Genomic DNA, 21,173 nt, shown 5'->3' with positions numbered 1-21,173 from the left:
TTTCGTTCTCAGAGTAACATCAACATTTGCTTTGCTCATATTTTGTTTCCTTGAACCAAATCAGGCCATTAGGTCTAATGCCCGAGAGGAGCAGTTTGCTGCTATTGTGTATTTCAAGCAATTGTATACAACGTTGCATTTAACGGATGTGACCCTTTGCACTGAAGTTTCCATCATTTTTTTTCTGCAAATTCTGTAAATTTTCCTCCATCTCATTCCTACCACAAATGTTAAGTGAAATAATGGTAGTTACATTTTTTTTTTCCTGACCCTGTAATCCATTTTCATCAGGGTGGAGTCAGGGCGATTGAACAGAGCTGAGAATTTACTGGCTGGATGCCCTTCCGGACACCTATATGGAGTTCACAGCAGATTATTTTCTCTTTGCATCCTGATTAACTTGTCGCTGCCTAGAGGATAAGACTCTTCCACAGCAGGGGAGCCTCCGTGGAAAGTACCCCCTCGCTGGGCCTTCTGTTGCATCTGCTACTAAGCAGGCTCTTGCTGACCATCTAGGAGGTGGGCACGGAGAGATCAGAAGGACATGGACGAATGCCCTTGGAACATCCCATTCCATTAAAAAAAAGTTTATTTTTTTCTTTCTTATATATCTTTTAAATGTACATTCCCTTATCCATAAATAATCATACACATTTTTTCTGAAGAAAGCACGAAGATAAGACGTTTTAATTACATTTGGGGTTGCTCTTCTACCCTTTCTTTCCCTTCCTTTCACAACACACCTTCTTCTTCTCTTTCCCCTCCCTCCCTCCTCGCCTCTACTTTCTTCCGCCTCCTCTCCTTCCCCTTCCTCTCCCCCACTCCTCCCCTCTTTTCCTCCTTTCTCACCTTCTCTCCTACTCTTGTCCCCTATCCTTTTTTCCTCTCCTTCCCCTTTCTTCCATCCCTCTCTCTTCCTCTCCTCCTCTATCTTACCTTCTATTCCTCTCTCCTTTCTTTCTTCTTTGTTGTACAATATTTCCCTTATTTGGTATCCGAGCAGCTCCGATTCTCTAATAATATATACTTCCTTTTCAATTTCTTTTCCATTTTACCCGATCTATCATTTCATAATTGTACATTTATATTTATAATCTTCTTTCTTTCATGGAACATCCCATTCCAGATCAGCCTCAAAATGCAGCAAAGGCTCCTGGCCAGGGCCTCCCTCCCCTCCTTGAGAAAAGGGGTCTCAGAAGACCCTCCGATCACAAACCTTTCGGGAATCAAAGAGGAGTCAACCCTAGAATTATCAGGTGGCTTCTGGCCCCTTGGCTGGGGTTGGATCTGAGCCTGTCTCTCCCCATCCAGAACCAAACGCCTCCCTCCAGGAACCAGGACGAGACTTCTGCCCTGTCTCTGCCTTAGGCTGGGGTGGAAAGGTACAACTGGACGTGGTCAGCATTGGGGTGAAATGCTACCAGATCGCACGAATCAATAGCGATCACGGCTGGTAGCTCGGCGATCCGGTAGCGATGGCGGAGCAAAGCTCCACCCACCCGCCCAGGTGTCATTACTTCCTTTAACCAGGAAGTAATGTGTTTTTTAACTTCTGCGCACACGTAGAGGTTTTGTGCATGCATAGAAGGTCTGCGCATGCATGTGATGCACATGCGCGGCGCGTGCACTCCTGAGCCGCTAAGGAAGGTAAGTAGATTTTCAGCCCTGGTCAGCATATTGATGCTCCCTCACCCCAAGCTGGTGGGCGCACTTGGTGGCAGGAGGAGACATTCGACATTTCCTTATTTCTGTGAAAGACTCCCTGTAATCTTACTGGAAGTCCAGCGTCCAAAACTTGCCATTTATAGGCCCAGCTTTGCAGAATTTGCCTTTGAGGAGCAAATTCCACAGCCTGTTTTTCTTTCACAATCGCATGTTGGTATTTTTATTAGTGCATTACTCCCATCTTAGAGCTATCCTCTGCATTGCTGTAATTGATAAGCACCTGTTAAGTGGTTTTGTTGTGGCACGGTAAGTGGACCCAAGATCATAGCAGGTTTCTCTTCTTCCAGGCTTCTGTTCCATTCTTCTGAAGACGGCTGTGCTAAAGAGGAGCTGCTCAAAGCCGGAAACATAAACGCCGTTCTTGGTCTGACCGATAGAAAGCTGGTCTGCAGCTGTTGGTCCCTGCAAGGCCAAGAAGTGGAAGTCTTTTCTTTCTCTGAGATGGGAAGGTGAGGAATGACACAGGTAAACCTCTCTGGGAAGACCACCAGTTCAGAAGACCTTTAAGAAATAGACAGAAATGCAGCAGGGAAAGAAATGGAACTCGGAATTTGATCTGGACAAGGGTGCAGCCGGGTAATACTTGTGTGGAGCATGTTGGCAGTGAGTTCATTTTCCATGCTATTCACGGAGTGCTGTAAATCAGGAGAAACTGTTGGTTTTGCAGGAGCCACATGAGGTGGGCTTGGATGATCTCTTCCGTCACACCATCGCTCCGCTAAACACCTAACTCCCTCAGCGCTGTCCTTTGCCTAAAGATATTTACCCATGTAGTAGGGATCTATTGCTATTATCCTTCTCATCTTTCCTACTGCCTTCTTTATTGATTATGATGCATCATTTGTTTGTTTCTTATGAATTATGATTGCATCTTACAATTTATGATCTATGACTTATCACTTCGTTGTTTGTATGTACACCAGGAGCTTTTGCACCAAAAACAAATTCTTTTGTGTGTCCAATCACATTTGGCAATAGAGCCATTCCATTCTTCTCTTCTCTTCTCTTCTCTTCTCTTCTCTTCTCTTCTTTTCTCTTCTCTTCTCTACCCTTCCCTTCCCTCTCCTCTCCTCTCCTCTCCTATCCTATCCCATTCTATATTCTATTCTATTCTATTCTATCCTATCCTATATTCTATTCTATTCCATTCCATATTCTGTTCTGTTCCGTTCCATTCCATTTCATTTTCTAGCCTATACTATCCTTAATATTCCACTCTACCCTACTCTGTACTATACTAATACTCTCTACTCTCTCCTCTACTCATTTTCCATCCTACAAACAGACTCTGAAAATCAGGAGAGCCTGTATGTGTTGCAGGAGCCATAAGAGGTGGCCTTTGATGCCCCCGGAAGAGACCGTCTTGGCTTTCGCCGATGTGGCTGGACTGCAGGAGGCTCTGCTTGGAATGACCGCCATGAACTGCATCGTGCTCTGGTGAGCCCACAGGCTGCTCCGCAGAACTTTCCCCTGGCCCAGCTATTTTTCTTCATTAAAATTCTGACTCAGTTCAACAAAGATGTTACAGTAGATAACACATAAAAACGTATGTATAAACTATATTGCTGTTGCAAAAAACCGCTCAGTGCATAAATGGAAAAATGTAAAACTAACTGAAAGGGGCGGAAGAGTGAAATAACTGGAAAAAAGAAATTCAGAAAACTAGGACTAAAACAAAAATTCTAATATTTCCAGTACAAAAGTTTTAATTATGTATACATACATACAGAAAAAGGGACTTGGTGGTAAAAAAGGGACACGGTGGCTCAGTGGCTAAGACACTGAGGTCAATCGAAAGGTTGGCAGTTCAGCGGTTCGAATCCCTAGTGCTCCGTAATGGGCAGTTCAAAAGCAGGTAAAAAATGCAAATAGAAAAATAGGGACCACCTTTAGTGGGAAGGGAACAGCGTTCCGTGCGCCTTTGGCATTGAGTCATGCCGGCCACATGACCACGGAGGCATCTTCAGACAGCACTGGCTCTTCGGCTTTGAAACGGAGCACCGCCCTCTAGAGTCGGGAACGACTAGCACATATGTGCGAAGGGAACCTTTACCTTTAACAGATTTTTGCAATTCAGATTTTAAAAATTGCCTTAGGCTGAGACCATGCAGAACTAAATATTATCCTGTCCAGTCTTGCCCCTCAGTTGAAACTGAGTATTTGAATAGAGTTGACCAAAATAAACATCCGATTCATATTTCCAGAAGTATACTCTCAACCTTATCTATCAAATTTCAAAATTAAAAAGCTCCATTTTTAGTTTAGCAGTGCATAGAGGTGTGTGAGGACCTTAACTTCCTTCCCAGAACATAATTCATAACAGCGATAATATCTAACTTGCTTCCTGGAGTTGTGAGTGCTCCATCACTGGAGATTTCCAAGAAGAAATTGGTCAGCCCTTTATCCAGGATGCTATAAGGCTCCTGCCTTGAACAGGGGGTTGAACTAGATGACCTCCAAGGTCTCTCCAGCTCTGGGATTCTGTGTTCTAACAAGGAACTTTCACCAAATACGGCCATAACATCTGTGGCATAGAAAGGATGACAGCTGAACTTTTTAAAAAAATCCTTGGAAGAGTCCAGCAGATATGAACAGTTGGCTCTGAGAGGCTCAGCCTTCCTTCTTGGTGTTAGACCTGCTGTTCTGTCTTCCTCCGCCTCCGTCCGAATGATGGCTTAATTACTCGGCACTATCAGCTCTGGCGGCAAAAGAGCCAGCGTATGCCAAGAGCCCTCGTTATCTTCCACAACGCTGGTGAGTCACAGACTTCAGCTCTAGTCAATCAGTGGATTTGCCTGTTACAAAGAGACACACCAGCTCTTGCTGCCTTTTATATCCTGTGGGGTGTGGCTCCATGACTCAGCACTTCCTAGGCCTGCCCCACCCCTGCTTCTGTTGTTCCCTCCTCTCCTGCCTACGAAACCTAGGGTCCAACCAAGCCTGATTGCTGTCAGCTGGGTCTGCAGGCGTGGCCGGGGGGGGGGAAGAGTCGGGACGGAGGCCTCGTTATCTCTTCCACCTGGCCTGCCTCTGGCTCCTGGAGCTGAGCCAGGGGAGCCGGTGCTCCCGAGGTAAGTCCTGATGGCCCTTCCCCCTCACTTTCCAAGTCACTTTCTGGCAGCAGGGCCGGCTCAGGGGGTGCAGACACAACACCTGCCCTAACTTAGACATTTAAGAAAGAAAGACCCTCAACTCCATTTGGGTGAAGCGATAGGTTCTTTCACTAAGGTTAAATGGTTGCAGCAAAAGTGAAGCTAGATCTGAGCATTCCAGCACAAAGGTTACACTTTTTCCCCTTTCCCTGCCCACCCACCCCCAACCCGACGAGTTCCATCAGTGTCCAGTAATTTGATGTTTTGAGAACTGCTTGGCACCTCTTGATATAATGTTAGCATCTATTCCCAGGCCAGGTGTCCTTGGCGCCTCTGCATTTCGTCAGCCTGTCTCTCTCCTCCCCCCTCCCATTTGTCTTCCCATTCCCATACTCTGACTTTATTTCCCCAGATTCCCTCCCTCCTCTCCTGTGCTTTAGGGCAGGATGTCAGCAAAGCGAAGAAGCTGAAGAGGGCAGACCTGACACCTGGTTTTTCTGGTGACAGATGGAGATTCAGGGGGATCCTCCCTCCGTAGCAGCTGCTAGCTGATGCCATACACCTTTTTGTGCACAGCTAGTGCCCTCTGTCTGCCTTCAGGAGAGAGCAGGAAACTGCCACTGTTTTCCCCACTTCGCTCCGCTGTGATGTCAGCTTCTTTCTTTGAGAAACACCTGATTTATCGGGATTGCTTATTTGATCGATGTTCTACCTATCAGGCTCTCTTCTCTGGTCTCTGCCGGGCTCGTCCTGGCCAGGCAACCGAAGGGACCTGAATTCCTGCTGCTGGGAACTCCAGGGCTGAGCTTATGGTGGCCTTTTTGCTTTGCACAGGAACCTGGGCACCGGGCAGTTGCTGAAGAAGATTCGGGTGGGATGGTCCTTCCCTGCATCCGTCTGCCACAAGGCCTACTCCGATTCGGTAGGTGCCTCTGGGTCCTCTCTGGGAGAGGCAGGAAAGGCCCCTGGGGGGGGCTGGTGGCCTTCCTGCGGCTGAGCCCTTGTTTCGGTTTCCCCCAAGAGCACCGTTGAGGCAGGAACGAGAACGTGGGGTCTGCGTTTGCAGGAGTTTGGATGAGAAGGAGGTGCGGCTCCTTTGGGAAGCGCAGGCAGTCCTCGACTTACAACCGTTCGTTTAGTGACCGAAGTTACGACGGCACTGAAAAAAGTGGCTTACGACCATTTTGCACACTTATGACCTTTAGAGCAGGAAGTCTCCAACCTTGGCAACTTTTAAGACTTGTGGACTTCAACTCCCAGAATCCCTCAGCCAGCTTTGCTGTGAAAAGAAAGGGGGAGGGGGGAGGATGTTCAGAAAGTATCCTGAGTTTATAACTGGCCTCCCCTCAGCTGCCCAGCCCCCCTTCGTGCAGCCCCGGGTTAAGTGTTCTTATGAGCCACCCTGTGAATGTGTGTCTGAAGCATCCCATATTTACCTGACCGGTGGCAGAGCTGATGTCCCCCTGGGTGTTTTCTGTCTTGCGGATCAGGGCCTCCTCTTCCTGGTCTTCAGCCACCCACACACCAAAGACAGCCAGCAGCCTGGGAACCCCGCCTTCCAGATTGTTGCGCTCAATCCCAAGACCGCCAGAAGCTCTGGGGTGATGCTCCTGGCCCCGCCCCCCGGCATCCAAGGAAGGCAAGTCGTGGCGGAGGGGGCGGGGTGGGGGGGCGGGAAGGTTGGCTGCTCAAAACCCAGCAACTTGTAGCCAAATTAATTTGACAGTGGAAAACACACCCCTCCCCACTCAGAATTAAGGTCTCTATCTAGGTGTCAGGCCTGTCCCAATTTGGCATTTAGGAAAGAAAGACCCTCGACTCCATTTGTAGCAAAAGGTATATTTTTACTAAAGCCAAATGGTTACAGCATAGGCAAAGCCAGATCTGAATGTTCCCACGTAAACCCAGTGATTTTCCCCTCTCCCGAGGTCTGCCCCCTTTTATTTTATTTTTTATTTTATTTTTATACCTTTATCCCGCACCATCTCCCGTAGGACTCAGGGCGGTTCACAGGCATATTAAAATACAACAATAATAAATAGGCAATTTAAAACCCAATTAAAACAAAATATTTCAATCGCCAAATGACTAAAACGGTAAAAACCGGTTAAAACCCATTAAAATTAACTTGACCGTAAGTGTCCCAATAGTATTCAGATTTGGTGTTTTGGTAACAGTCTTAAGGTTTGGCACCTCTTCGGTATAGTTTTGCATTCTGTTCTTACACTCATGTCCTTGGATGCCTGGGCTATTCTGGATTGGTACCCCTGGTTCCTGTCATCCCTCCCCCTTATATTCCCCTTCTTCCACCCCCCACCCCCCACCCACATTTTATAGCAGGATGCCAGCAAAGCGAAGCAGGCTGAAGCATTTGCAATGGCAGATCTGACATGCCTGCCCTGAGCAAGAGTCAGGAGTCAGGAATCTCCAAAAGGATTGTTTTCAGGTGGACTCTAAAGCTCTGCGTGGCTGGATGTTTTGCAGATGGCACAAACTTCTTCCCATCTCTTCAACATCAAGCAGAGCCTTCCCGCTGCAGTTCCTTGATTGCAGCTTGCAAGCTGTGGCTACCCCAGGGGAGGTGTGTGTTCCAAGGGCTTCTGCCCGGCGCCTTGGGTGCTTCTTCCTTTGCCAACCAAGTCAGTCCTCTCATGCCCAAGTCCGTTGTCCCTGGAGCGCAGCCAGTGCAACATTCTGAACCCTGGTTGAATGTGCTCCGATGCCCGGGCAGGCTTCGGGTGGGCAGGCAGTTGTGGTAGAGTGCAGGCACTGAGCCCTGAAGGAAGTCTGGTGCTTGGGGGCTTGGCCCATTCTTCTAAGCCCTCCAACCTCAAGTGACATACATGACAGTCTGCTGGTTAAAAACAGCCATGAAAAGCCTAGTAGCTCTCTTAGGAAAAAGAAGAGTAAAAAATAGCAGTCAAAGCTTGTTGGTGCCCAGATTCAAAGCAGGGGCCTTTCCTGGGCGAGGCAGCCAAGAGAGCCACTCTGTTTCCAGAGCATCATTGCCAGAGGAGCCGGGATGAAAGCTGTTGGCTGGGCCTGCAGATGCTGGTGCTTTAATTTGATAAGCAACCTTCTATCTTTCAGAAATCACCCATTCGTATAAGACTTTGAAGAGAAGCAATTGGCAACTGCTGTCCAGTCATGGTTAGGGGGGCTTCCAGCAAGCAGGCCCAGGCCCAGGCAAACACCCCCCCCGCCCCCCGTGGAGGAAAGGGTTCAAAGGCAAAAAGCTACTTTTTCCAACCACTTTCATTTCCTGCTGGTTGTTCTGTTCCCCCTCCCACTTCACGGAGAAGGAGTTTCACAGTCCTTTTATTGACAAAGACCTGATTCTTCTGTAGGAAGCACAAGACTTGGCAGCGACCGTGAAGAGGCCTGCCAAGTTCTGAAGTCTTTATCTCGAACAGAGATAAAAGCACTTGTGTCCAAGCCCCATTGCCAAGCTTACAGGAAAGAAAGGCCTTTAACTCCCGAGCAACCGAGCCGTAACACATGCTGGGTAGTTTTTTGTCCGTCATGAAGCCCAATGGCAGCTCCACCCGCTTTGCCACACCTCTCTGCTGGGCACGCTTATCTCTTAGTCGCTGCCTCAGGTTGATCCAGGATTGATCCTCAGCAGCTGGAGCTTGGGGCGTTGCCAGGGAGGACGAGGAGGGTCCGGGAGAAGGAGGCCTTGTCAGCTCCTCCTCCTCCTCCTGGCCTGCAGCTGGAACCTGGGGCAGAGCCAGAGAGGAGGATCCTCGAGAGGGAGGCCTTGTCTGCTCCTCCCCCTCACTCTCAGAGTCATCCTGCTCCATGAGGACAGGCTCGGGGGCCAGAGCCACAACACTGGTTTCCCCCTGCCTGCAGTGCAGAAAAGCCCCATCCTGTGCCCAGAAATGCAGTTTGGGGGATGACCTTGATGGATCTTAACTTGCCTTAACCTGCCACTCAGTGGCCCCTTCCCTCCCTAACTCTGTCCCCTCCTTAAGGCGTTTACTTGTGGCTGAGAAGAGGAGGAAGGGCTGCCCAGAGGGGCTCCATTGTGGGAGTCTCCAGTCTGTCACTCTGATCCTGCTTAATCTGAGCTTCCTTTTTACACTTCTCTTCTGTCCAAACAACTACCGTATTTTTGGGACTATAAGACGCACCTTAGTTTTTGGGGAGGAAACTAAGAAAAAAGCTGATTGGCCGGTCCATCGGCCTGCAGGAATACCCCCAATCAGCTGTTCCCAGAGGTGAATTTTAGCAACAGGTTCCTTGGTTGTGCCTTGTTTTTCTCTCAGCATCTGAAACTCAGTTTCAGAAAAAACTTTTTTTTCTGCCTCTGAAAGCCTCCGAAACAGAGCTTCAGAAAAAAAGCCTCTGAAGCTCTGTTTTGGGGGCTTCTTTTCTGAAGCTCTGTTTGGAGGCTTTTTTTCTGAAGCTTCATTTCTGGCGCTTTTTTCAGCCTCTGAAATCTCAGTGTGAGAGGCTGGACAGGGCTACATTCGGAATATAAGACGCACCCAGATTTTCACTCTCTTTTTTGGGGGGGAAAGGTGCGTCTTATACTCCGAAAAATGCAGTAACTATTTATTCATAAAATTCATAGGCCGCCCGTCTCGCTGTCCCAAGTATTCTACGTCTGAGTGCCCCAAGCAGGCAAGAGACGGGGCTCCAAAGCCTGCAGCTTCCCAAAGACACTGTTTCTGGTCTTTCAGGTACTTGGAGCGCGACGTGAGGGGCTCTTCGGCAGCAGCTGTCCTGACATCTGGAACCATTGTGGTGTGGGATTTATTTCTGGGGCAATGCACTGCGTTGCTGCCCCCCAACTCTGGAGGCAGCTGGTCCCTGGCCAGGTGGTCAGTCACGGACAGTTGCCTGCTGGCTGGGCAAGAAGATGGCTCGGTTTACCTCTACAGGTACACAGGGGGGCTCCACCCTGGTTAAGAGACCTGCAGATCTGGCGTCCCACCTTCCAAGAACTCTGGAGCCGAATCCCTCGGAGGGCAGTTCAGGGTCATGTCAAGTTCACAATAGTGGTGTTGTGAAGGGCCCTCAAGGAGATGCAGTTTTGTCAAAGGGACTCAGAAATGGGCGTGGTCACAATCCAGCTGGAATATTTCTTTTGCAAACGCGCCAGAATTAATAGGAGCTATTGGTTGGCTGAGGTTTCGCCTCTTTTGGAAGCAATCGCCCTGCACCTATTAAAAAGAATGAAACCGATAAAGCAAGTGAGACATTTCCTTAACTCTTCTTGAATACGTGATGATGTTTTTGTAAAATGTTAGAAGTGACACGGGATAACATGACAGTAGAATGTTATTTTTCAGGCAGATCCAAGTACATTCCTGATAAATTTTTTTAAGCTAATGCAGAGGAACATGTGAAGTGGCTTCTGCACCTGTGAAGGGTATTCTGCTAGCTGGAATATTGCAGGGATATCTAACTTTATGCCACTCTCACGGATACCCTTGGCACAAAAAATGGGGAATGAGGCCTGGCCCTGGCGGCTCCACTGCCTGCACCCTGGGCCAGAACACACCTATCCACGTGAAGCTGCTGTCAGAGGATGATAGGAAAAGAACTGGACTTCAGAGTAGCTATGGCTGGCTCTTAACTGCCCTGAAGACAGAGTAACAGTCCATAGAGATGGACTGGAATGGACGGTGGGAAAGCTGTCCTTGCTGGTTTATCTTGCCCCCAGAACAGCAGTCACCAACTGGTGGTCTGTGGACCACTGGTGGTCCATGAGAAAATGTTGGTGGTCTGCAGAAAAATGATTTGCATTTTTTATATTGCACTAAATCAGGGGTCCTCAAACTATGGCCGGATACATGCAATGAATGTGTTGCTGCAGACAGTCTCCCCCTTTGGGGTATTTTTGTATGGGTTGGAGGGGGACAGAAATTCCGACTTGAGGTCTGCTTCAGCCTTCTGGTGCAGGGCTTTGGCTGATGGCTAGAGGGAAGTGCCACTGATGGCAAAGAGCTGGTGTTCTGTCTCCGTCCTCACTTTGGAGTAACGAGCTGGCCTACAGCCAGTGGGTTCACGGCTCCTATCAGTCCTGGCCGAGAAAACGCAGCTGCCTGCCAAAAAGTTCAAACAGATTAAGACTTCAGCTCACTTCGACACGGTTCAGCTAATTTGCTTCCCGTGGAACTGAGAGCAGTCCCAAAGCTCCCTATATATCCTGTGGGCCCCACCCTTCCCTTTGATGACGTCGCCTCTCTAATCTTCTGAAGCGCGGGTCGATCCAGGCTTGATTAGTATGGTTATCAGTTGCGTGTGTAGGCGTAGCCTGAGGAAGGGAGGAATCGGGATGTCGGCCTCATTACGTCCTCGACTGGCCTGGTTCTGGCTCCTGGAGCCGGGCCAAAGGAATCGGTGCTTCTGAGGTAAGCCTTACCGGCCCTTCCCCCTCACTCTCGGAGTCACTTTCGGGCATGGGGCCAGGTTTGGGGGCTGGAGCCACAACAGCTGGAGGGCCTCATTCCAGTGGGACTGCATCATGGCCTGGAACTGTCTGACCATCTCAGCCTGCTGAGTCTCCAGGCACTGGTACCTGGCCTTGCACTCCATCAAGTCTTCCCTCTGCTTGGAAAGCCTATGCTCCTAGCCCTGAGTGAGGTGCTTTTGCTGAGCCGCCTCGGCCAGATCCAATTTGAACTGTCACCAACTCTTTCTCATGGTGACTGCTTAGATCCAGCAACTGCTTCCTGTTGGGGCCCTAAGGAGCCCAGGTGGGCAGGCAAGGAGTGGCTGGGAGGGGAGGGGCAAGTAGAGGCCATCAAGGCAACCCTCAAGGTAGGTGACATTGAGTTGGCCACTCCCAGTCACATGACCACTTAGCCACACCCACCCAGCCGGTCATTAGGCAGATCATATTAGTGGTCCGCGGGATTTAAAATTATAAATTTAAGTGGTCCCTGAGGTCCAAAAGGTTGGGGACCCCTGCCCCAGAACATTCCTGGTTAATCCCTGCATCCGGATCACAGCAAGTTCAGCTAGCAAAAATACAGCCCGTTAACGGACAGAACAGGTTAAAAGGCAGGCAAAACCAAACACAAATAAGTGACGAGAAGAATAAAGGGGAGAACTTGAGATCATTTATCTGTACCCAAAAGATGAGTTTTTTCCACACCTCTGGCAACGCTGCCGTGTATAATTGGCACGGAAGGTCCCCAAAGAGGCAGCTTTGGGCTATTCCATAACTGAATAAGCGTTGATGCTGGATGGGGATGAGGGAGCCAACATTCCCTTCAAACCGCGCATGATGGGTCGTGCCACTGCATTGGGCACCGCATCTGCTGGGCGGAATGTAATTTGTCCCTTTTATGTTAACACTGCAGTGTAACCTCTACTTGTTTACTGCATTGTGTAGTCCACATTTTGCCCTCGAAGTGGTTGGGATGCGGGTTTTGGTGGTTGGTTTTTTTTACATTTTTGAATTCTGTACCACCGTGCTAATTCCCTGAGTATTTGTTCCCAACCCAGCATTGAGCTTCTGCGGGTGAATGAATAGAATGAATAGAATTTTTATTGGCCAAGTGTGATTGGACACACAAGGAATTTGTCTTGGTGCATCTGCTCTCAGTGTACATAAAAGAAAAGATACGTTCATCAAGGTACAACATTTACAACACAATTGATGGTCAATATATCAATATAAATCATAAGGATTGCCAGCAACAAGTTATAGTCATACAGTCATAAGTGGAAAGAGATTGGTGATGGGAACTATGAGATGATTAATAGTAGTGCAGATTCAGTAAATAGTCTGACAGTGTTGAGGGAATTATTTGTTTAGCAGAGTGATGGCCTTCGGGGGGAAAACTGTTCTTGTGTCTAGTTGTTCTGGTGTGCAGTGCTCTATAGCGTCGTTTTGAGGGTAGGAGTTGAAACAGTTTATGTCCAGGATGCGAGGGATCTGCAAATATTTTCACGGCCCTCTTCTTGATTTGTGCAGTATACAGGTCCTCCATGGAAGGCAGGTTGGTAGCAATTATTTTTTCTGTAGTTCTAATTATCCTCTGAAGTCTGTGTTTTTCTTGTTGGGTTGCAGAACCGAACCAGACAGTTATAGAGGAGACGGTTTCTGTGTCCTGCTTTTTCCCAGCCTGTCTGTCTATGGCAGAGGTCTTCCAACTTGGCAGCTTTAAGACTTGGGGACTTCAGCTGGCTGGAGAATTCTGGGAGTTGAAGTCCCCAAGTCTTAAAGCTGCCAAGTTAGAAGACCTCAGGTCTACAGCCATAGAATTTTCTCTTCTTGACTGACTGACCCTTTATCCAGCAGTGGCTGCATCAGCTCTGCAGAGACAGCCGGTGGGTAGTAGCTGTGCCACGGCTGCTGTCTGCTTGCTCATGGGTCACCTTTGTCCCCTTCCGTGTTCATCTACGGACTTTGCTCCAATATGCCTCACTGAGGCCTAGAAATGGTTTAGTTCAGTCATCTTTTGGCTCAGCAATGCAATCCGCGCCCGTTCTCTCTCGTTTCCTAGGAGTGGCTAGTATCCCCAAGGTGTTTATTTCCCCTTAAATTGCCCACTCCAGGCATACTCTGTTCTGCACATTGAGGAGGCTCCTGCGTGAGCAGGGGGTTGGACTAGGTGACCTCCAAGGCCCCTTCCAACTGCAATGTTGGGCCAGTCACTGTCAGCCCAACCCACCTCACAAGGTTGTTGTAGGAAAATAAGTAGGAAGGAGCATTAGGTTTGCCACAGCAAGTGATTTATAAACATAAGAATGGAATGTAAAGAAAATCAAGGAAATGGTGGATGGGAATGATGCAAGCAGCGTACAACATCCCTGCAGTGCAGTCTGGGAGAAAGACACTGGAAATAAAATGGAGGCCAACTGGAAAGAAGGTCCGTTTAGTGACGAACGGAACCACCAGGGTTTGGGGTTCTGGGCAGCTGACTGAATGGGTGGATGGATCTTTATGGTTTCTGTAAGTTTGGGGTTTGGGCAATATGGGCTTTGAGTCCTGAAAGAGCCCTGGGTAATTCTTATTGTGGCTGATGGCTATGTCCTGTGTTAGATTTTTGGCTGAGGGGTTGCTTGCTCTAATCCTATCACTCTGCTTTTCTTAGCTGTCAAAATTGCTGTAAGGGGTTTTGAAATATCCTGTCTTGAATGGACTTCTGTTTTGCCTTGCTTATGAATGGAGCCATCTAGATCAGGGGTCTCCAACCTTGGTCCCTTTAAGACTTGTGGACTTCAACTCCCAGAGTTTTGCTGGCTGAGGAACTCTGGGAGCTGAAGTCCACAAGTCTTAAAGGGACCAAGGTTGGAGACCCCTGGACTAGGTAGTTGCTTCCTCTTTCAACAAGCACGTGATCCCCTTAAGTGCTGGCATCTGCTGGGGGCTATTAAGACAGACTGGGGGCTGCTTTCTGCCTCTTTACGAACATGCCTCTCCCATTTCTTTGGGGAAATATAATATTCTGCCTCTTAATATTCCCCAAAATATTTCATTCTTGGGGTTGGGGGGGGGCTTCCCACAGGTGGCCGGAGGGGCAAAACCCGATGCTGTCTTTATCTTGGGGTCTCTCGCAACACATTGGCTTCTGCCATCTGAGGATTCTTGTATCCGTTTTCGACGCAAAAACTGCATCCTCCAATATATAATATATCCAATATATAATATAATATAATATATCCGATATATACTGTATACTGCACGAATCAAGAAGAGGGCCGTGAAAATATTTGCAGATCCCTCGCATCCTGGACATAAACTGTTTCAACTCCTACCCTCAAAACGACGCTATAGAGCACTGCACACCAGAACAACTAGACACAAGAACAGTTTTTTCCCGAAGGCCATCACTCTGCTAAACAAATAATTCCCTCAACACTGTCAGACTACTTACTGAATCTGCACTACTATTAATCGTCTCATAGTTCCCATCACCAATCTCTTTCCACTTATGACTGTATGACTATAACTTGTTGCTGGCAACCCTTATGATTTATATTGATATATTGACCATCAATTGTGTTGTAAATGTTGTACCTTGATGAACGTATCTTTTCTTTTATGTACACTGAGAGCATATGCACCAAGACAAATTCCTTGTGTGTCCAATCACACTTGGCCAATAAAAATTCTATTCTATTCTATTCTATTGGGCTTGAGAGAGAAGCCCGCGCGAAACGCGCCCGAATCGGGACAGACCAGAAATTGCAACATTGTAGCTGGGCTTGCAACACTTGCACCCGCCTGGCCGGCTTTACTCCGCGGCGGCTGCACGCGAGCGGCGGCTGGGGCCGGATTCACACGTGACGAGGCTCCCGGCAGGGCGACGGCGGTCCCGCCCCCTCCCTCCCCCTTCTCGCCGCGAGGCCTGCCGGGAGGAGCCCCCCCGCCCCTCCCCTGCGGCAGAGGGCGCATGCGCACAGGGTCAAGATGGCGGCGCGTGTGCTGCTCCGCGCCGCGGCCGGGCTCCGTGGCCAGCGCCGCCTGCTCGTCCTCCGCCTGGGCGCGCCGGGAGCGGTCGGGCCGGCGCAGGAAGGCAGGCTTGGCCTGGCGGGGGCGGCCTGGGCCGGGGTGCAGCAGCTGCCCGCTCCCACCCGGCGACCTCCGTGGGTCCGCGGCTACTCGGACGCGCCGACGCTGACCTTGAAGAGCATCCACGACCAGGTGCTCTACGTGCTGAAGCTCTACGACAAGATCGACCCCGAGAAGGTGGGGAGGGAGGGGGCGCCTGGGGAGGGAAGGGGCGCCTGGGGGAGGAGGGGCGCCTGGGGAGGGAGGAGGAAGGGGCGCCTGGGGAGGGGAGGGGCGCCTGGGGAGGGGAGGGGCGCCTGGGGAGGGAGGAAGGGGCGCCTGGGGAGGGGAGGGGCGCCTGGGGAGGGAGGAGGAGGAGGAAGGGGCGCCTGGGGGGAGGGAAAGGAGGGGCAGCCTCTCTGACCCGCCTGGTGGTCACCCCTGCAGCTGACGGTGGAGGCGCACTTCATGAAAGACCTGGGCCTGGACAGCCTGGACCAAGTGGAGATCATCATGGCCATGGAGGACGAGTTCGGTAAGGCCCCCCTGCATTGCCCCCCCCGCCCCATCTTTCCCGCCTCAGGAACCTTCCCAAACGCAGCCGAGCCGCGGAATTCCATTAGGTCAGGGGTCTCCAACTTTGGCAACTTTAAGACTTGTGGACTTCAACCCCCTGAGTTCTTCAGCCAGCAAAGTCTAGAAGTCTTAAAAGAACCAAGTTTGCAGACCCCTGCATTAGGTTCAAGCAGTTGGACACCCCCCCACCCCACCCCCACCTCAGTTGAGGGTTGAATACGTCAATCCACAGCTGTGAAGTTGTTTTGAGAATGGCAGGCTGAGAAGGCTTCCCAGAGGCTCCAGAGCCAGGACAAAACAGATGGCCCCTCCCCCGCTTACATTCCCAGGAAGGTGAATCAAATCCCAGGGTAGATAGGCGCCAGGAAAAAGGTTATAAACCTCAGGGCCCCCCCTCCCCACCAGAACAGTAGCGCTGTGGGACCTGACTGGGTTTGGGCTTTGAGTTCTCCAGGATTCTCCCCACCAAGAGATGGGGCTGACATCTCTCCTCCCCAAGGCCATGGAATTGGCCCTGCACCCTGTGGGGCTTCGTTGGAAGGCTGGGACCTTCAGGCCAATATTGTGGTTCCTGCTCTCGTTGGCGTCTCTGAACTAAAGGAGCCAAATCTTTTCCAGGGTTTGAAATTCCAGACGCGGCGGCAGAAAAGCTGATGACTCCTCAGGATATTATGGATTATATTGCCGATACGCAAGACGTGTATGATTGAGCTTCTCAAGTGGAGTAAGTGGACATCGTTTTGCCAAGGCTGTTGGGTGTGAAGCCTGCAGGAAGGGATTGAAACGGGGAGCAGGTTCCATCGTGGGAGCCTTGTGGGTGAGATGGGTGGGTTTGGCCTGCATTTCAGTCTGGGAAGGTGGGAGAAATTGGATTGGGAGCGAAGCCGCTCCTGGCTAGCATCCTTGGACAGAGTGTGAGGAGGGATCCCTGCAGTGAGAGGTTAGACCAGATCAGGGGTGTCAAACTCGATTTCATTGAGGGCTGCATCAGGGTTGTGTTTGATCTGGGAGTGGGAGGCGGGGGGGGGCGTGGCTGGGGTGGAGCCCTCTGCAGCCTCCTGCAGCTTTCTGCCAGCAAAAGCGGAGCCCTCCAGGCCCCCACTCCCAGGACCCATTTTCGGGTGGGACAGCCTCCTGCAGCCCTCTGCCAGTGAAAACTGAGCACAGCCTTCCGGTCCTTCGCCGTTTCCAGGATGGGACCGTGGGCCTGGCATCCTTTCCAAGTTTACGTTTTATGATTCTGTGATAACGATGTATTGGAAAATTTAGTGGGAAGGAAGGAGCAAGCAACGGCAGCCGTAGGTGCAGGAAAGCAAAGAGGCTTGGACTGTTAAACCTATTTTTTCTTCTCGAATGCTCAGCAGCATAGCCGCAAGATGAAAACTGGCGCTTGCAATGTCATGATGATTCGAAGTTGGGTTGAAGCCTCCGTGGCTTCAGAGCGTTGCAGGGATGGATTGTGGAATGTTAGGGTGAGCTGCAGGAAATCAAGTCAGAGATGGCAGAGAATTCCTGCAAAGCTTCAGAAGGGGAGCTGCAGGCTGCCCTGCGAGGAGGAAAACAAAAACTGGCCCAGAGCATCTACAAGGCGGGTGTCCACCGGGGCAGAATAGGCAGCTGCTGTGCCCAAATCTCCTTGTCTCTCTGTTGCGTTGGATGAGGCCGGAAATATCCTTGCTTTGGCTGATGAATGGCTGGGGGATTGCCTGGGATGTGGGTCTCCCTGTTCATCGTGGCAGAATGATGGGGAGGAAGCGGTGTGTCCTGCTTTTGTTGGCTTACTTTTTTTTTGGCTTACTTTTATGTTCAACACGGCGACCTGATGATCGCAGACAAGTTATTCCTTTTAATTTTTGTACCTGCCCACCCCAACCAAGTGATCCTGGGTGGCGAACTAATTCTAAAATGAAACACGGTTAAAAACAGTATAAAAATACATATATATTCAGTAGCTGAGAAAAGTATTGTAATTGTCAGGATAGCCAAGAAATCAGACTCTCTGTATCTGTAACCCCAGACAAGGGCACATAGCCAGGTTTTTAAAACCTCATGAAAGGCCAACTCTGGAAGTTGAAGCCCGGAAGTCTTAAAAGAGCCAAGTTTTGCAGACCCCTGCATTAGGTTCAAGCAGTTAGACACCCCCCCCCCACGCCCCCCCACCTCAGTTGAGGGTTGAATAGGTCAATCCACAGCTGTGAAGTTGTTTTGAGAATGGCAGGCTGAGAAGGCTTCCCAGAGGCTCCAGAGCCAGGACAAAACAGATGGCCCCTCCCCCGCTAACATTCCCAGGAAGGTGAATCAAATCCCAGGGTAGATAGGCGCCAGGAAAAAGGTTATAAACCTCAGGGCCCCCCTCCCCACCAGAACAGTAGCGCTGTGGGACCTGACTGGGTTTGGGCTTTGAGTTCTCCAGGATTCTCCCCACCAAGAGATGGGGCCGACATCTCTCCTCCCCAAGGCCATGGAATTGGCCCTGCACCCTGTGGGGCTTCGTTGGAAGGCTGGGACCTTCAGGCCAATATTGTGGTTCCTGCTCTCGTTGGCGTCTCTGAACTAAAGGAGCCAAATCTTTTCCAGGGTTTGAAATTCCAGACGCGGCGGCAGAAAAGCTGATGACTCCTCAGGATATTATGGATTATATTGCCGATACGCAAGACGTGTATGATTGAGCTTCTCAAGTGGAGTAAGTGGACATCGTTTTGCCAAGGCTGTTGGGTGTGAAGCCTGCAGGAAGGGATTGAAACGGGGAGCAGGTTCCATCGTGGGAGCCTTGTGGGTGAGATGGGTGGGTTTGGCCTGCATTTCAGTCTGGGAAGGTGGGAGAAATTGGATTGGGAGCGAAGCCGCTCCTGGCTAGCATCCTTGGACAGAGTGTGAGGAGGGATCCCTGCAGTGAGAGGTTAGACCAGATCAGGGGTGTCAAACTCGATTTCATTGAGGGCTGCATCAGGGTTGTGTTTGATCTGGGAGTGGGAGGCGGGGGGGGGGCGTGGCTGGGGTGGAGCCCTCTGCAGCCTCCTGCAGCTTTCTGCCAGCAAAAGCGGAGCCCTCCAGGCCCCCACTCCCAGGACCCATTTTCGGGTGGGACAGCCTCCTGCAGCCCTCTGCCAGTGAAAACTGAGCACAGCCTTCCGGTCCTTCGCCGTTTCCAGGATGGGACCGTGGGCCTGGCATCCTTTCCAAGTTTACGTTTTATGATTCTGTGATAACGATGTATTGGAAAATTTAGTGGGAAGGAAGGAGCAAGCAACGGCAGCCGTAGGTGCAGGAAAGCAAAGAGGCTTGGACTGTTAAACCTATTTTTTCTTCTCGAATGCTCAGCAGCATAGCCGCAAGATGAAAACTGGCGCTTGCAATGTCATGATGATTCGAAGTTGGGTTGAAGCCTCCGTGGCTTCAGAGCGTTGCAGGGATGGATTGTGGAATGTTAGGGTGAGCTGCAGGAAATCAAGTCAGAGATGGCAGAGAATTCCTGCAAAGCTTCAGAAGGGGAGCTGCAGGCTGCCCTGCGAGGAGGAAAACAAAAACTGGCCCAGAGCATCTACAAGGCGGGTGTCCACCAGGGCAGAATAGGCAGCTGCTGTGCCCAAATCTCCTTGTCTCTCTGTTGCGTTGGATGAGGCCGGAAATATCCTTGCTTTGGCTGATGAATGGCTGGGGGATTGCCTGGGATGTGGGTCTCCCTGTTCATCGTGGCAGAATGATGGGGAGGAAGCGGTGTGTCCTGCTTTGGTTGGCTTACTTTTTTTTTGGCTTACTTTTATGTTCAACACGGCGACCTGATGATCGCAGACAAGTTATTCCTTTTAATTTTTGTACCTGCCCAACCAAGTGATCCTGGGTGGCGAACTAATTCTAAAATGAAACACGGTTAAAAACAGTATAAAAATACATATATTCAGTAGCTGAGAAAAGTATTGTAATTGTCAGGATAGCCAAGAAATCAGACTCTCTGTATCTGTAACCCCAGACAAGGGCACATAGCCAGGTTTTTAAAACCTCATGAAAGGCCAACAGTGTGGGGGTTCCAGAGGGCAGGGGCTACAACGGAGAAGGCACCTCTCCTCCCCACCAGCCAACATTCCTTGGCTAATGGGGCCTTCAGCTTCCCCATCCCCCATTGGAGAGGTAGAAAGGACTGGGATAAGCTGGTCCCTCAGAGAACCTGGCCCCAAGCCATCAACATTTTTAAAGGTTGACAATTTGGCTCCTTGGAAAAGCTTCCATGGCTTAATATCCAACCCTTGAATTGCACCCAGAAGCACAGTGGCAGCTCGCGAAGCAGCGGCTACATGTCTTGAATATCCGACATCGTTTACTCTCCCTGCAGCTGCAGTCTGTACCAGTTGAAGCTTCCGGATGCTCTTCAAGGGCAGCCCCATGTAGAGCACATTGCAGTAATCCAGCCCAAAGGGCACAAGTGACAGCCGAGCCTCCCAGTCCAGGAACAGGTACAACTGATGCACAACCTGAAAATGTGCAAAGGCCCTCCTGATCACGGCCGACACCTGCTCTTCTAGCAGGAGCTGTGACTAAAACCAAGACCAGCCCAGAATTGTGCCCTGGGTCGGTCTGGCCAGCATTCAGCCAGCTGGTCATGCCTCCTCCCCCGGACATTGGGAGCCGCACAATGATTCAGATGCATTTGGTTTGACTCCCTAAACAGGCTCATTGGGAGCCTTTGCTCTTCCGGATGAAAACGGTGGTCTTATCCTTGGGCAGGTCATCTTTCACTGCAAAATCAAATCTGGGTCTACTGGAATATGGGCCTTTGGGCTATTCTGTGAGCACGTATTCCAGCAGAGAGAAGTTCCCTGAAGATGGGCTCCAGCAGGAGTCCGAAAGCTCGGAAGAGTAAATCCCTGATCCCGGTGACCGGCTGAGATTCGATTTTGCAACATTATACTGGGACGTGTTGATTTGTCTTCATGCATGATCTTTCATTGGCTGCTCTTGGCAGCGTTTAACTCCTTTCTGGTGATCCTATGCAAGCTACAGATATTCTCTCCCTGCCTTGCTCGCAGGTATTCCTTGTTTTGTTCCGAGAGCTGGATGAAGGGATGGAGAAGGACGAGCCTGGCAAGCCACCCCCTTTGCGGTTTGGAATCCCTGGGGCTCTCAGTTTTGTTTATCCTATTTAAAGTTGTAAATGTTGGCCATCAGAATAAATATGAAAAATTCTTACGCCTTTTGTTTCACTATCGCCATTTTTAAAACTATGTTTCTCAAGACTTTCCCTGAGATTTGTACCATCCCTGCCCCACCATTCCTAGGTCTCCTGGAACGCAGGAAGTTCTGATGTCAGCTCATGGCTTTGTGTG

At 50.1% G+C, this 21,173-nt stretch overlaps 2 protein-coding genes and 1 long non-coding RNA gene across 10 annotated transcripts in view; all 3 read left to right on the top strand.

Annotated features, from left to right (window-relative positions):
• Positions 1 to 10,017, top strand: part of PKD1 (polycystin 1, transient receptor potential channel interacting) — a 231,275-nt gene extending 221,258 nt beyond the window's left edge. For 6 of the 8 annotated variants that reach the window (XM_058156873.1, XM_058156874.1, XM_058156872.1 and 3 more), the window contains 5 exons: positions 2,013 to 2,174; positions 3,046 to 3,162; positions 5,652 to 5,739; positions 6,308 to 6,456; positions 9,506 to 10,017. In XM_058156873.1, coding sequence (XP_058012856.1) covers positions 2,013 to 2,174; positions 3,046 to 3,162; positions 5,652 to 5,739; positions 6,308 to 6,456; positions 9,506 to 9,734 — 745 coding nt within the window. In that variant the 3' untranslated portion in view covers positions 9,735 to 10,017. Of the gene's footprint in view, positions 1 to 2,012; positions 2,175 to 3,010; positions 4,797 to 5,651; positions 5,740 to 6,307; positions 6,457 to 9,505 lie in introns of those variants that run through there. The other 2 variants (XR_009152066.1, XM_058156875.1) reach the window with 2 other exon arrangements.
• Positions 10,018 to 15,158: 5,141 nt separating this feature from the next.
• Positions 15,159 to 16,626, top strand: NDUFAB1 (NADH:ubiquinone oxidoreductase subunit AB1). Its single transcript, XM_058156897.1, has 3 exons — positions 15,159 to 15,474; positions 15,724 to 15,811; positions 16,471 to 16,626. Exons 1-3 carry the CDS (start codon positions 15,196 to 15,198, stop codon positions 16,560 to 16,562), a joined length of 459 nt encoding a protein of 152 aa, XP_058012880.1. The 5' UTR covers positions 15,159 to 15,195; the 3' UTR covers positions 16,563 to 16,626.
• A 1,404-nt stretch (positions 16,627 to 18,030) lies between these two features.
• Positions 18,031 to 21,036, top strand: LOC131184965 (uncharacterized). The gene is made up of 2 exons (XR_009152067.1): positions 18,031 to 18,535; positions 20,877 to 21,036. It is a non-coding gene; the product is annotated as an uncharacterized LOC131184965 (long non-coding RNA).
• Positions 21,037 to 21,173: the final 137 nt, after the last annotated feature.

Source organism: Ahaetulla prasina, chromosome 14 (genome assembly GCF_028640845.1).
Source record: "Ahaetulla prasina isolate Xishuangbanna chromosome 14, ASM2864084v1, whole genome shotgun sequence".
Classification (NCBI taxonomy): domain Eukaryota; kingdom Metazoa; phylum Chordata; class Lepidosauria; order Squamata; family Colubridae; genus Ahaetulla; species Ahaetulla prasina.
This window is presented reverse-complemented; position numbering and strand designations above follow the sequence as displayed.